Raw genomic sequence first — 13,852 nt, 5'->3', positions numbered from 1 at the left:
CGACGCTGCAGGTTCAAGAATAGTACAAATCCTCATAAAATTAATGAATTAATTTGAGTTTATTCTTACGCAATTTGGTTAAAGACTACATTTAATAGCCTATAGCATATAGTAGACCTATATTTTATAATATTTTACTGTGTTTTTAAAATTAACATATTATAGCCTATTGCATCCGCTGGTCAATGATTTGTAACACCAATCTAAAGGCTAAAAAATCAAACCTCAGAAGAGTGATTTATGAAGTGAAGAGTAACCACCAGAGATGGTATTATTAAAGCGGCTTTGGTACCACACAGAACAAGACGGGTTGCCTCAGATATGTTAAATGACTAAACTGCCTCGGTGTTTTAGTGTGTTTGCTTGACACTCTACTTCCCTCTGCTGGACATGCTTTTAAATTAATGGAAAGAAGGAGGAAATTATGGCCTAGTACTTGGGCGAGCAAAAAAAAAAAAAAAAAAGACTAGCAAGTAGCCTAGGTTATGTGATGTAATTTTAGATCAAAGAGTTGTATTCAAAATAGAGAAACATCAGATGGCATTAAAATGCTTATTTGACATGAGTTCAATATTCTGAATGCTTGCTGCTTATAGAACTAGCCTATTATTTTCCTCTGGCAGACATACAATAATTATTATAATTTCCTATGTAGCCTACCACTGCTATACAACTTAGCTATTATAGAATGTTGGCCAGAACGTCAGGCTGATTCAGCTATGTTATTATTAAATTCATAAATATATGACATTTAACACAGTTTAATTTTACAGTGCATGGAAGTTTAAAGTTTTTATGTTTGGATCAAGAATTGAACCTATGCTCTTGTTTTAATGAACAATAATATAACATTTGAGTTATAAACTGATGAAATGGTTGTTTGTAGTGTACATTGCTGTGTAAAGAACACAAGAGGGCAGCAGCAGTTCATCAGTTCATCTTCAGCCCTGTGATCATTTGGAGCAGAAGAGTTAAAGAGAACTGTGATACAATTAAAATATGCAGTATCACTTAGCACTCTGGAATACTTGATTCAGATCAATAGCAGCATTGTGGGGTCAAATATGTAAAAGATGATGCAAAAAATATCTAGCATGTTCAGGATGATGATGCATCAGCCAATATGTGTTACTAAAGGAAATAAATAGAAACATTTGCTTATTTAGTTGTTATAGCACAAAATGTAAAATATGAATTGCCCATATCTGGCAATTATTAGCATATAGTTATAATAGAAACAGTGAAAACAATTTCACAAAATGACTAATCTTGCCCCTTGTTACCCGATACAAAATAATCGGCATATGCTAGACGAACATTGCACTAGTATTGCAGTAGACCTAATAGCCTAATTACTAAAGTTCTCTGAAAGGCTTTTTCTCTATATTCGATAACTCAGGCGAGATGGGGACAGTTGCGATTGTATGAAACAAAAGCGAGCAAATCCGCAAAAGTAGCGCGCTGATCAGTGCGCTTTTTTATGAATTAAGTTAACCCAAAATAAAATATATATATATATACAGCGATAATTACCATGGATGTATGGAGAACCAACCAAGCCTGCAAACATTTTAAATAATAAATAATAATAAAGAAATAAATGACCTGAAGGACGGCAAATAATTGACCAATTAGAATCAAGTAGACTACCTGGCACGTTACAAGGCTGATTTCTCAGAAACCAACCCTACTGAAGAGACTAGCAATCTGACCAGCTAAAAAGTGACCAAAAACCCCTGTACAAAACCAGCCAACAGACCGGCTTGACGTGGGTGGGAGACCAGAAAAGGTTTGTTTTATTCACCCAGCAAGACGGTCTGAGGTATAAACCAAAAAAAAGTGCAGACGAAATGCAAGACCACTTCCTCTATAATTGCGTGTAGTCAAGACCTCAGCTTTGTAAAGCCGCCATGAGACGTTCTGCATTCTTCTCCTTTTAAGCTGTGCTGCGTCCAGCTGTTTTTAAACGCAAAAAGAACGCACAAATTCTGTGCGTGTGTGAACGGCCCCTAAAATTAAAGGCTTAGGACCACGCCTGTGCTAGAAGGAGGAGTGGGTCAAAGCGTACGAGTAGAACTATTTCACTGTCGCACTTTACAGCTAGAGAAGCACAGGGGAAAAGTTTAGAAAATGTCCGGCGTGGCATCAACACTCGCCAAGAAGAGAGCCCTGGCGGCTGGCTTTGGGACGAACACCAATGCCGTGAAGTACCTGAACCAGAACTTTGAGAGTCTGAGAAGTGAATGTCTGAGCCGCGGGGAGCTGTTCTGTGATACAACATTCCCAGCCGCTCCCGAAACTCTGGGCTTCAACGAACTCGGTCCACGATCGTCAAAAACCAGAGGTGTTGTGTGGAAAAGACCTGGGGTGAGTTCCTGTCAAATCAACATGTAGTTTTACCATAGTAATTCATCATATACCAAGGTAAAATTATCTATCTATCTATCTATATTGGCATTGTGGCATGGAGCATATAAACGCTTGGTACTTTTCGTAAAAAGCAATGTCTGCCAACACATGACTCATCTCATGAGTATTTGAATAGAAAATTCTAACATTTTAAGTACTAGCTAGGTGGTTTTTTTTTTTTTTTTTTTTTTTTTTTGGAAAACTTCATGTCAATGCTATTTCACTTTTCCTGCAGGAACTCACCTCCAGCCCTGAGTTTATTGTTGGAGGAGCTACAAGAACAGATATTTGCCAAGGAGGTTTAGGTAAGTAAACACCACTGCTATGTGCAATATAACAGTCCAAAATTTGTTCATTATGAGGAATGGAGCTTATAGCTTATGAAGCTATCTTGGAATTGTCTTCCTATTACATTTTTAGGAACTCCCCTCTAAGCATGTTGAAACGTTTTAAGAAGCACACCCACTGTCTTTGAGTATTCTGTTCCCCTTTAATATTGCACTGCTGTCTAATAAGTGAGACCCCTGTCTGATTAGACCCAGTAAAGTTACTCAGACATCAGAGAAGTCTTGTGCACTTTTTGGATGAAATCCCAGCCATTGCTGTTTTTAGCTCCTCTGTTTGTTTGTGTTTCACTTGTAATTAGTCCGTTGAGCCTTATGGAGAAATCTTCTGTCTGTGTTCATAAAGCAGGGTGTGATATCGCACCATTGCATAACACAGGGAACGAGTCCTGTAAAATCTGCCTCACAAGGCTCCCTATTATATTACATCTGAATCTGCGTATGTGCTAGTAGTTGGTGCACCACATTTTTGATTTTATCTTTTTAAACATCTTATAAAACATATGTATGATTATGATGAAGTGTGGATGAATGCTTTTTTTTATATATTTTTATAGATGTTTTGTAGATTTTACTTTAATTACTTTTTTTGTGTGTGTGTATTTGGCTGCATATTAATTTCTTTACTAAATAAATTATGTATGAATTCAAGTTTTATTAATTGTATTATTTATTTTATTTTTATTTAGTGTATTTGTTAGTTCAGTATATTTAAGTTATCTCATATTTATTATATGCATAGGTTTGATTGAAGAGTCATGCAATACTTGTAGCCTCGCTAAACACTCGAGAGAGTCATAAATTATTGCATGAAATGAAATGCATAGCACTGGGAAATCGTGCTAAAATAGTTTCGACACTGGTTGAGGAAACTCCCCATTAAGACTAATAGTTTAACCGTTACTACAATAACACTTTCAGTGTTGTTGTGGTAGTATCACTAGGAACATAATGTCATAGCTGTATGAAAGATGATTCATACCCAGGAAACCGTTGTTTCAGCCCTGTTAGTTAAAGGCAATCTGAAGCCGAATCAGCACACACGTTGGGGAAGAATCTGAAAGGCTATTCATTTCAGAGTCAGCTAGTTTAACTGAGTCGTCTTTGTGAAGATTGCGGAATGCAAAACATATTTGGGCAGGACAAACTGTGTAGGCCTACAACAAACTGCTAGAGGATAGAATCTCAGCGCTTGCAGTTGAGCATGTGGGAAGTAAAGTCTTAAAGGGATAGTACACCACAAACATGAAAACTCGTCATCATTTACTCACCCTCGTGCCATTCAAAACCCTGTGGTTTTCTTTCATCAGTGCACCATAAAAGGAGAAACTTTAATTTATGTAGAATTTGGACTTGAAGTCTTAATGTTTTGAACTGCTTTTACACATGACTTTGCATTATTTATGTCTCTGCTTTGGTAAAATGTCAATATGAGTGTTAAAGGGAAAGTTCACCCAAAAATGAAAATTCTGTCATCAACCAATTCTTTATTCAACCTCAAGTTGTTCCAAACCTGTATGAATTTCCTGCTTCTGCTGAACACAAAAGAAGATATTTTGAAGACTATGGGTAACCAAACAGTTGATGACTTCCATTGACTTCCATAGTATAAAAAAAAAAAATTCTATGGAATTCAATGTGGCCCATTAACTGTTTGGTTACCGACATTCTTCAAAATATCATAATTCAAATTCATAGAGGTTTGGAACAACTTGAGGGTGAGTAAATTAAAACAGAATTTTCATTTTTGGGTGAACTATCCCTTTAACATTCATAATACCTTTGCAGCTGTTAATTTTGGTAAAGTTCGTAAAACCTCCAAAACTACAACTATGTTTTCTTTCTGCAGGTGATTGCTGGCTCTTAGCGGCCATTGCGTCACTAACCCTCAATGAAGATGTTTTGGCTCGTGTCGTCCCATCCAACCAGGGATTTGGGCAAGACTATGCAGGAATTTTCCACTTTCAGGTAAACAAAGTAAATTTGAAAGCATGTTAAAGTTAAACTTAAAGAGAAATATGTTGAATACTTAGGCTGTTCAACCCAAAAAAAATCAACCCTTGCTAGGATGTTGATAAGGTGTTGAGTGGTTGCTATGGTGTTCTGGGAGGTTGCTTGGGTGTTCTAGCTGGTTGCTAGGCAGGTATTAGACAGATAGATGTCTAATAATGATGTCTCTTTAACAGAGACTCAGTTTGGCACGATTTTATGAGTTGGAATGGTGGAAAGGTTTTGTCAGGACAGGAAGTCAAACTGACTCATAATAGACGGACAGCATTGATCCCAGAGGAAGTGCATGCTCAGTTCCTCTGTGTGCTCAGGCTTGCTATATTTTTAAATTATACTTTTTGCCATGCCACTGAGTTTAAGTATTTTTTAAATCATGATGCCAGAGATGATTCACAGGACTTTGAGACTGTGCTTTGGCTCATGATTCTGTGTAATGAGGTTGTATTTTAATTGTCATCTGCTGTGATTCCTCCATAATTTAAGTACATTTGTTTTGATGGTTGCAGTTGTGGCAGTATGGGGAATGGGTGGATGTGGTGGTGGATGATCGATTGCCCACTAGAGATGGAGAACTGCTGTTTGTTCACTCCGCCACAGGCTCTGAGTTCTGGAGCGCCCTGCTGGAGAAGGCCTATGCAAAGTGAGTCATAATCTTTTGTTGGGTTTGGGATGTTTCGCTTGTGTCATAACAATCACAATTGCAGTCTAGCTTTTCAGTTTTCTTAGTGTCTTATGCTCATCAAGGCATTTATTTGATCAAAATCAAAGTGCTTGATACAGTAAAACATTAATATTGTTTTTCTATTTTAATATTTATTTTAAAAAATATAAAATAAAATATTTAAATATTTTTTTTAAATGTAATTTATTCCTGTGATGCAAAGCTGAATTTACAGCATCATTACCCCAGTCTTCAGTCTCACATGATCCTTCAGAAATCATTCTAATATGCTGATTTGCTGCTCAAGAAACATTTCTTATTATTTCACAATGTTGAAAATGCTTGTACTGCTTCATATTTTTTGTGGAAACCGTAATACATTTTTTAAAGATTCTTTGATGAATAAAACATTTATTTTATACTACTAATAAAACTATGTTCTGAATTCATGCACATAAAAATCGTTCAAATTTGTATATAGAACATATATTTATTTGTTTGTTTGTCTGTTTGTATGCAATCATAAATATGTGGATACAGTTTTGTGTTCTAGTAAGTCATGTGTTCTAGTAAGTGTTCTAGTAAGTCATGCACATATAGCACCCAAATATCATCCAAACACATTTTTGCGCATTCTCATTAACATTTTTATCAATACCAACAGAAGGTAAACAATTATTGTAGTCTATATCACTCTTTTTGCACACTTTCCCTCAGAGTGACACTGTGTTCTCTCATTCAGAGTGAATGGGTGTTATGAAGCTCTTTCTGGAGGTTCCACAACTGAAGGTTTTGAGGATTTCACCGGTGGGATTGCAGAAATGTACGAGTTGAAAAGCCCGCCATCCAACATGTTCCAAATCATCAGGAAGGCCCTGGACTCTGGAGCTCTGTTGGGATGCTCCATAGATGTATGAGGTCTTCAGCACACCTAAAGATGTTAAAGGAATAGTTCACCCAAAAAATGAAAATCCTGTTAAAAAAAGATGCAGTGCTTATATTACCAGTTCTTTGTCCCAACAGATCTCCAGTGCAGCAGACTCTGAGGCTGTTACTAATCAGAAGCTTGTGAAAGGACATGCTTACTCTCTTACTGGGGCAATTGAGGTTATTTATTATCTGAGTGTCTTTCTTTTGGGGGTGGGGGTTAGACTAAATTCAGACATTTCCCTGTGCATTGGCTTAGTGAAAGATGACATACACTAAAAGTAAACTTGTATATGTATAATCTATGTACAATTTTGTCAGGTTAATTATCGAGGTCGAAAGGAGAAGCTGGTCAGAGTTCGTAATCCTTGGGGTCAGGTGGAATGGACGGGGGCCTGGAGTGACAAGTAAGACCAAATAATTGAATACAAGATACATTTATTTATAACTTAACTTATTAAAATCATAACTTAATTTATTAAAATCTATATTATATTGATGCATGAGCTTGAAATTGAGCATTTATAGCATTATACAGTAGAATATTCACAATGTTGCTTAACCTTATTACTTAATTATATCTATCCACCGTGTATTTTAGCTCTTCTGAGTGGAGCGCTGTCGATCCATCTGAACGTGAGATTGTGAAGGCAGAAGATGGAGAGTTCTGGTAAAATCAAATTCAGTTATAAACCATATAACCACATCACCAAAGCTTTTCTTGAAATAGTTCTTCACTTCCTGTTTGCATTTGTGCAGGATGTCATTCTCAGATTTTCTGAGGCACTATACCCGCTTAGAGGTCTGCACTCTGACACCAGACACGCTGTCCTCAGACTCTGTCAAACACTGGAGTGCATGTAAATTCGATGGCACCTGGAGAAGAGGCTCTACAGCTGGTGGATGCAGGAACCATCCATGTAAGTATGTTTATATTTCTTTGACCTTAAAGGGGAAGTGTAATTTCCTGACCACTACTTGCACTAAATGGAATTGCAATATGTTTTAGTGGGCGTGGCATAACAACATCGGCTCTACCAATGCCGTGAGTTCGGGGAGGGACTATCTGTCAGTGGCAGATTACAGAATGTCTAGAAGCACAGTTTGTACTGTATGTATGTAATCAGTTGCTTTAATTGACATCTTAATTATTTCTTACAAAGACACCTTCTGGATGAATCCTCAGTTTAAGATCAAACTAGAGGAGGAAGATGATGATCCTGATGATAATGAAGTAGGCTGCAGTCTGGTGATTGGCTTGATTCAGAAGAACCGGCGCAAAATGAGGAAGTCTGGAGAGGACATGCACACCATTGGCTATGCCATCTATGAGGTGGGGTTGCTAAGATACAAATGGTTTATGTGTTTGTTATTGTAATGTTTATGACAACCTGTGAAGGGCGCTGTTTATACACCTATTATTTTTGCTTTCTTTCTAGGTGCCTTCACAGGTGAGCACAATGGAAAAACTTCAAAAGGATGAAAATGTGGAGCATTAACATAAATAGTAGAAACAGTAAACATATTTCAAATACACTTTTTAGTCAATAATAACCACTGAGCAACCTCTCAAAACTCCCAAGCAACCACATAGCAATGCCTTAGCAACCACCTACAACACCCTAGCAATATAGCATTGACTTTTGCACAGGCAAAACCTACACACATTTTCTTCAGAAAATGCAAACATCTAGTTTAATCTTCCTCTGCTTCTTGATCGCCTCATTGCAGTTCCATGGGCAAAAGGAAGTTCATCTGGATAAGAATTATTTCCTGAGTCACGCTCAGAAAGCTCGATCTGAGACGTTTATTAACCTGAGAGAGGTCAGCACCCGCTTTAAACTTCCTCCTGGAGAATATCTCATCGTCCCCTCCACATTCGAACCACACAAGAACGGAGACTTCTGTGTGCGTGTGTTCTCCGAGAAACAGTCTGAGATGCAGTAAGGACTGTCTTGTTTTATTGAATCAAAAATGATTGATAAGCTCTTAATAAGATCATGTTCTTGTAGTGTCTTCAACATGTGATCAAACAAAAACTGTATTACTTTACAAGTGACCTTTTTTTTCTCAATAATTCAACGGTCTTAAAGGGATAGTTCACCCAAAAATGAAAATTTCCCTTATTAATTACTCACACTCATGTCGTTTTAACAACGTACTTCAGAACACAAATAAAGATCTTTTTGATGAAATCTAAGTGATTTCTGTCCCTCCATTGACAGCCTACGCAACTGACACTTTCAAGCACCAGAAATGTAGGAAAGACATCATTAAAATAATCCATGTGATGCCAGAAACCTCAATTTTATGAAGCAACCTGAGTGCTTTGTTTGCGCAAAAAAACATTGAGGGTGAGTAATTAATGAAAATTTTCTTTTTTGGGTAAACTAACCCTTTAAGCCATTTAGGAAAATGAAACCTATATTGTATTATTTACATTATATGTTTTATTTATATGTAAATTATTATTATTTTTAGGGATGCACCGAAATTAAAATTCTGGGCCAAAACCGAAAATTTTGAATGCACTTGGCTGAAAACAGATATCGAAAATTTTCGGTTTCTGTTTTTGATTAGATTTTTTGAAGGATCCTTGGAAGGCAGCGTTTGTTTGTTTCACAGCCTGTTTTGAAGGATGCATTGGATGTATCCTTCACGGGCTTAAATCACCCACAATCCTATGCACACATTCCAATTCACGAAAATAAACTCACTAAGTCGGCACTGAGCTTATTATGAAATGTAAGACGAAACTAATGTTTTCGGATATGAAAGCATAGATTTTATCTTTTATTTTTCTGTAAATTAATCACTAACTAAACTGACAATAATGTAAGCTGCTGGGAGACCATCTGGAGGCCACTGGTTATCTCCAAACCTACTCCAAAATGACATCTGTTTTTGCTTTCCAAACTCAGAGTGGTTTCAGTTTAATATGTTGCAGGCTCATTTAATGATGAGAAATAAAATTGATGATAAGAAATAATATAATAATATTAGGCTTGTTTTTGAAGCTGTGGTTGCTTATTTGTCTCGCGAGAGTTGGCAACACTGACAGAACAGTGAGCACAGCGCACACACAACAGAGTTCAAGTTCAAACTTGTGTTTCGAGTTCAAACTTGTGTGTTTTCGGAAGCGGAGCCACTCTCAAAGTTACAAGCAAACATGCTGCACCAGAGTGAAACTGATCTCTGAACACGGAAGAGCGGGGCGGCATTTTCAGCCTTTTTTCTTTTTCGGACAAAAAGCGAAAATGCCATTTCGGTGCATCCCTATTATTTTTATTATATTGTCATTCGATTTTTTGAAGGGGGGGAGTTTATCTACTATCCCTGTCTCTCTTATTTCCTCCAGACAATGTGATGACCCTGTAGAGGCAAACATAGAAGATGTAAGTCTCATTTTCCTTTCTGTCCCATTACACTTTTTTCCTGTGCGAATAATGGGAGTAACTTCTGTTAAACTGTAAACAATCCTCTCTATAAACGCAATAAGCTTAAACAAAACAGCATCAACTGGGTGCAATGAAATGACATTATTCTACTCACCCTTCGGCCATTGTACATTAAAAGAAAACTTAAAAGTGTTAAAGAATTAACAAATTACTTTCAATAGACCATGAATTACCACAAAAGCTTGATTTTTTCCGCAGCAATAACGGATGTGTTAAATATTACTGTAGTAATGTCTGTATTATGTAACATGCATTATCTTAATCAAAAATGTTCATTAACTTTAGCATTGAGTGATGTTTCAAAGTGTTCACTGTCATTTTGACAGATTTGTCTGCTTTAGAAACATTCCAGAACTGCTAATAGGGATTAGAAGTGAAAAGGGGAGACAGATACATTTTAAAGCATCCGTGTGATAAACCTGGAAGAGACGTGAGGATTTGGGGAGAATCTTAGTGAATTTTTCAAACAGGAAGTGTCACCCATAATTCAAAACGCAGGAGGCTCTTCAGGAAAAATGTGGATAATAATGGCATTTATTACTGTGAATATCATCAATAACCCTCTTTTCTGTCTCCTCAGGACACAGTGTCTGAAGATGAGGTTGATGCTGGCTTTAGAGGGCTGTTTACTAAACTTGCTGGAGATGTGAGTTATTTTAGACCCTGCATAAAGGCCTGTTCACACCAAGAACAATAACTATAACAATAACTCTTAATAGCATCCACACCAGCGCACAATATTGTTCTGTTTATTCTAAGCGCACGCTGCAGTTTTGGCATCTGCTGCTTTAAATGCTCAAGCTTTTTAAAGCAGAATGCATTATGATTCAAACAATATTGTCCCTCTGTGCCGTTATCGTTATAGTTGTGGCGTTGACTCTGCTATTCTTTTATATGTAGAATGATTTTTAGAAATACTTTTTATCTTTATCGTTATAGTTATTGTCCTTGGTGTGAACGGGCCTTTATGCTCATGGATTACTTTACATGTCAAATGTAACAATATTTGCTCTTATCTAAGGACATGGAGATCTCTGCCATTGAGCTGCGAACAATTTTAAACAAAATAGTCGCCAAAAGTAAGTATTCTCTTTGTACATTATTATAAAAAATAAAATAAAAACATATTTATACAGATATTTAGTAAACAATTTGTCTTGTCTGTACAGGAACAGATATAAAGACAGATGGTTTCAGTTTGGATACTTGTAGAGTCATGGTGAACCTCATGGATGTATCCTTTTACAAATAGTCCAACAGGCAGTTGTTGTTAAATCATGAGTGTCACAATCAGTTTGACTTAACTCTAGTGCAGGAAAGTGGCAATGGTAAACTGGGATTATCTGAGTTTGCCACTCTTTGGAAGAAAATTCAAAAGTATCTGGTCAGTTTGTCTCAAATTTTGCACAGAAACTTTTGCTTCTCATGAGTTCTCTTGGGGTAACATCCTCATCATCCATTTTTAGGGCATTTATAAGAAGAATGACATGGATGGGTCCGGCTGTATGAGTACACCAGAGATGCGAATGGCTTTGAAAGAAGCAGGTACGCTGACCATTGACTTTAATTCAACTTTTAATTTTAAAATGAGTTTTTAAAGAAGGATTAAATTAATTCTGATACATGGCAGTCAGTATATTCCTGAAAGTCACAATATGAGCCGCAGTTATTTGCAAGCAGCAAAACAAACTTTGAGTTTATCAAAGTAACTTGATTTTTTTGGTAATCATTTCACAGGATTCTCTCTGAATGACTGCATTCATCAGAGTCTGGCTGCACGCTATGGAGACGCAGACATGACCATCGACTTTGATAACTTTGTGTCCTGTGTGATGCGCCTGGAGATGATGTTCAGTAAGAGCAGTGATTTCTTAATTCTGATTGGATGAGATCGGTTCTTTATTTTGTTGTTGTATGGCTATAAAGTACTTGAGGTTTGTTGACCGCATTACAGTTGTATATCACTTTACTACATACTTTCTGAATTGTCTCAAGTTATGTTTTTAACTAAAGATTTTAAGTGAAACTTTAAAGTGCCCCTATTATACTTTTTCGAATATTACCTTTTATGTAGTGTGTAAGATAGCCTAGCTGTTTATCAATGTAAAAGGTCTGCAGATTTTTAAAGTTTCAAAGTGCACAACAAATAAAGTTATTGTCTCCTAAAAGAAAGAACCAATTCTGAAACAAGCTGGCAGTAATCCCAGTCTTACTTCGCTGCATGAACCTATGTGAGTTTGCACAAATTTGAATAATGCCAGTCTATATTCTTAATTGGCTGCCCACAAACAACATCTACTTTGACCCGCCCTCAAGCCCTGTAGTTGTAGCTGAGGCCTAGAAGAGTTCATATTGTTTACATTTTGAGAAGACGCTGTTAAAATCGAAAAACTGTTCATATCCCTGTGTGTAGCCTCTGGAGCTTAAATTCAGATACGGTAATAGCCGTTCCGATTGGGACATGTGCTGTAAAAGGTTGACCAATCACAACGGACTGGGCCTTCTGACCAATCAGAGCAGAGTAGGCTCTGAGACAGGTGGGGCATCGAAGCGTTTCTGTGAGAAAAAAGGTGATGCTGCAATGTATATTGAGAAAATTAAAGTGTTTTTTGACATATGATGCATGTAAACCTATTGTAGGAGACCTCTAAAACAAAACTAGGAACAATATCATAATAGGGGCACTTTAAATAGTTCTGCATACAAATGACCTGAAAAACTATCATTCTGTGTCATTACCACCTTGTATGTGCAGCATGTTTACAATAATTCAGTAGTCCATAGGAGAATTTTTCTTTCATACTATGTAATGTGATTATATTCCTTTCTGTTTTTATAAATTAAACTTCAACAGCAAATTGACACAAAAACATTTTTGTTTAACTTTTTGTAGAAGTGTTCAAGAGGATGGATGCACACGACAGTGGGTTCATTGAGTTGGACTTCTTCCAGGTACGCAATGTCTTGCAATCTAGTAGTATATCTTAATGTTCATACATTTTGTGTTTGCGTTTTATATGGTTCTTTTTTCTCTCTTTCAGTGGCTGTCATTTGCTATGATTTAAAGGGCCAGAGGATTATTATGAATTACATTTTCATTGTACTAGTTACCTTACACAGATAACAATCATATAGATAAATGCTTAATTAGTATAGTGGGCCACCTGGAATTTGTAAATGTGTCCATTGTACTTTGCTACAAAGAAACAAGTATAGTTGGCTGTTGTTTTATTTGTAATGAACTTTTCTCTTATTGTGGTGCTTGCAAGGCATCACTGTTTTTCTTTTTTCTTTTTTTCTTTTTTGCTGCTGATGTGATTGGTAGACCAAATTGTGTGGGTTGTTGAGGAGAATTCTGCAATTATTTTAAGTTATCAGACATGTCAAGCCATATATAGGGGCCAGATTATTGTACCAAACTTGGAAGTGGCCAGTAAGCAACCACCTAGCAACATGTTAGACACTGCATAGCAATGCTCTGGCAATGACCCACAACACCCTAGCATCTTGTTTGTATGAGCAAGCACTGCTCACATTTTTGTAAGAAAATGTTAAAAACAACCAATTACAGACCTGATGAAAGCACTTGACAAACAGGATTTTTTTTTTATGTTAATGTATTTCCTATTGAAATTTGAATAGAACATATCTTATGGATTGTCCATTAAAAAAAAAGATAGCCACATTATCACACAAGGAACCATGATTTGCTATTGATAGTCAATTCAGGTGTTAAAAGCCACAAAACTATCATTTTGATTTATGTGGTTTTTAATGCACATACTCTATTCAAACTTTAGTTTGTAGATAATTTATAGTGCTAAGATAAAAATGTTTGTGAACTTTATACTTGGAATGAAATTCAAGATTTGTCCGAAGCCAAATTTACTCTTTTTTTTTTAGTACTGTCTTGCAAGCATTAGTATTTCCTTGTGTACCATTTGGAATTTAAAAATGTACAATACAAAGCCTTGTTGCTTTAGATAAACAAATAAAGTTATCTTTTATTATAACATGCTCTTGCCAGTGTTCAAATTTTTCAA

At 36.4% G+C, this 13,852-nt stretch overlaps 1 protein-coding gene across 1 annotated transcript; it reads left to right on the top strand.

Annotated features, from left to right (window-relative positions):
- Positions 1 to 2,022: 2,022 nt before the first annotated feature.
- On the top strand, positions 2,023 to 13,824 carry capn2a (calpain 2, (m/II) large subunit a). Its single transcript, XM_079854943.1, has 21 exons — positions 2,023 to 2,367; positions 2,645 to 2,714; positions 4,603 to 4,721; positions 5,270 to 5,403; positions 6,167 to 6,335; positions 6,448 to 6,531; positions 6,673 to 6,758; positions 6,953 to 7,021; positions 7,111 to 7,271; positions 7,515 to 7,684; positions 7,791 to 7,802; positions 8,083 to 8,294; positions 9,710 to 9,746; positions 10,390 to 10,455; positions 10,831 to 10,888; positions 10,979 to 11,043; positions 11,125 to 11,193; positions 11,276 to 11,354; positions 11,547 to 11,663; positions 12,703 to 12,761; positions 12,851 to 13,824. The coding sequence occupies exons 1-21, from the start codon at positions 2,131 to 2,133 to the stop codon at positions 12,872 to 12,874; spliced, it is 2,097 nt and encodes a 698-aa protein (XP_079711069.1). The 5' UTR covers positions 2,023 to 2,130; the 3' UTR covers positions 12,875 to 13,824.
- The last annotated feature ends 28 nt before the right edge of the window (positions 13,825 to 13,852 follow it).

Source organism: Squalius cephalus (assembly GCF_949319135.1).
Source record: "Squalius cephalus genome assembly, chromosome: 21".
Lineage (NCBI taxonomy): Eukaryota > Metazoa > Chordata > Actinopteri > Cypriniformes > Leuciscidae > Squalius > Squalius cephalus.
This window is presented reverse-complemented; position numbering and strand designations above follow the sequence as displayed.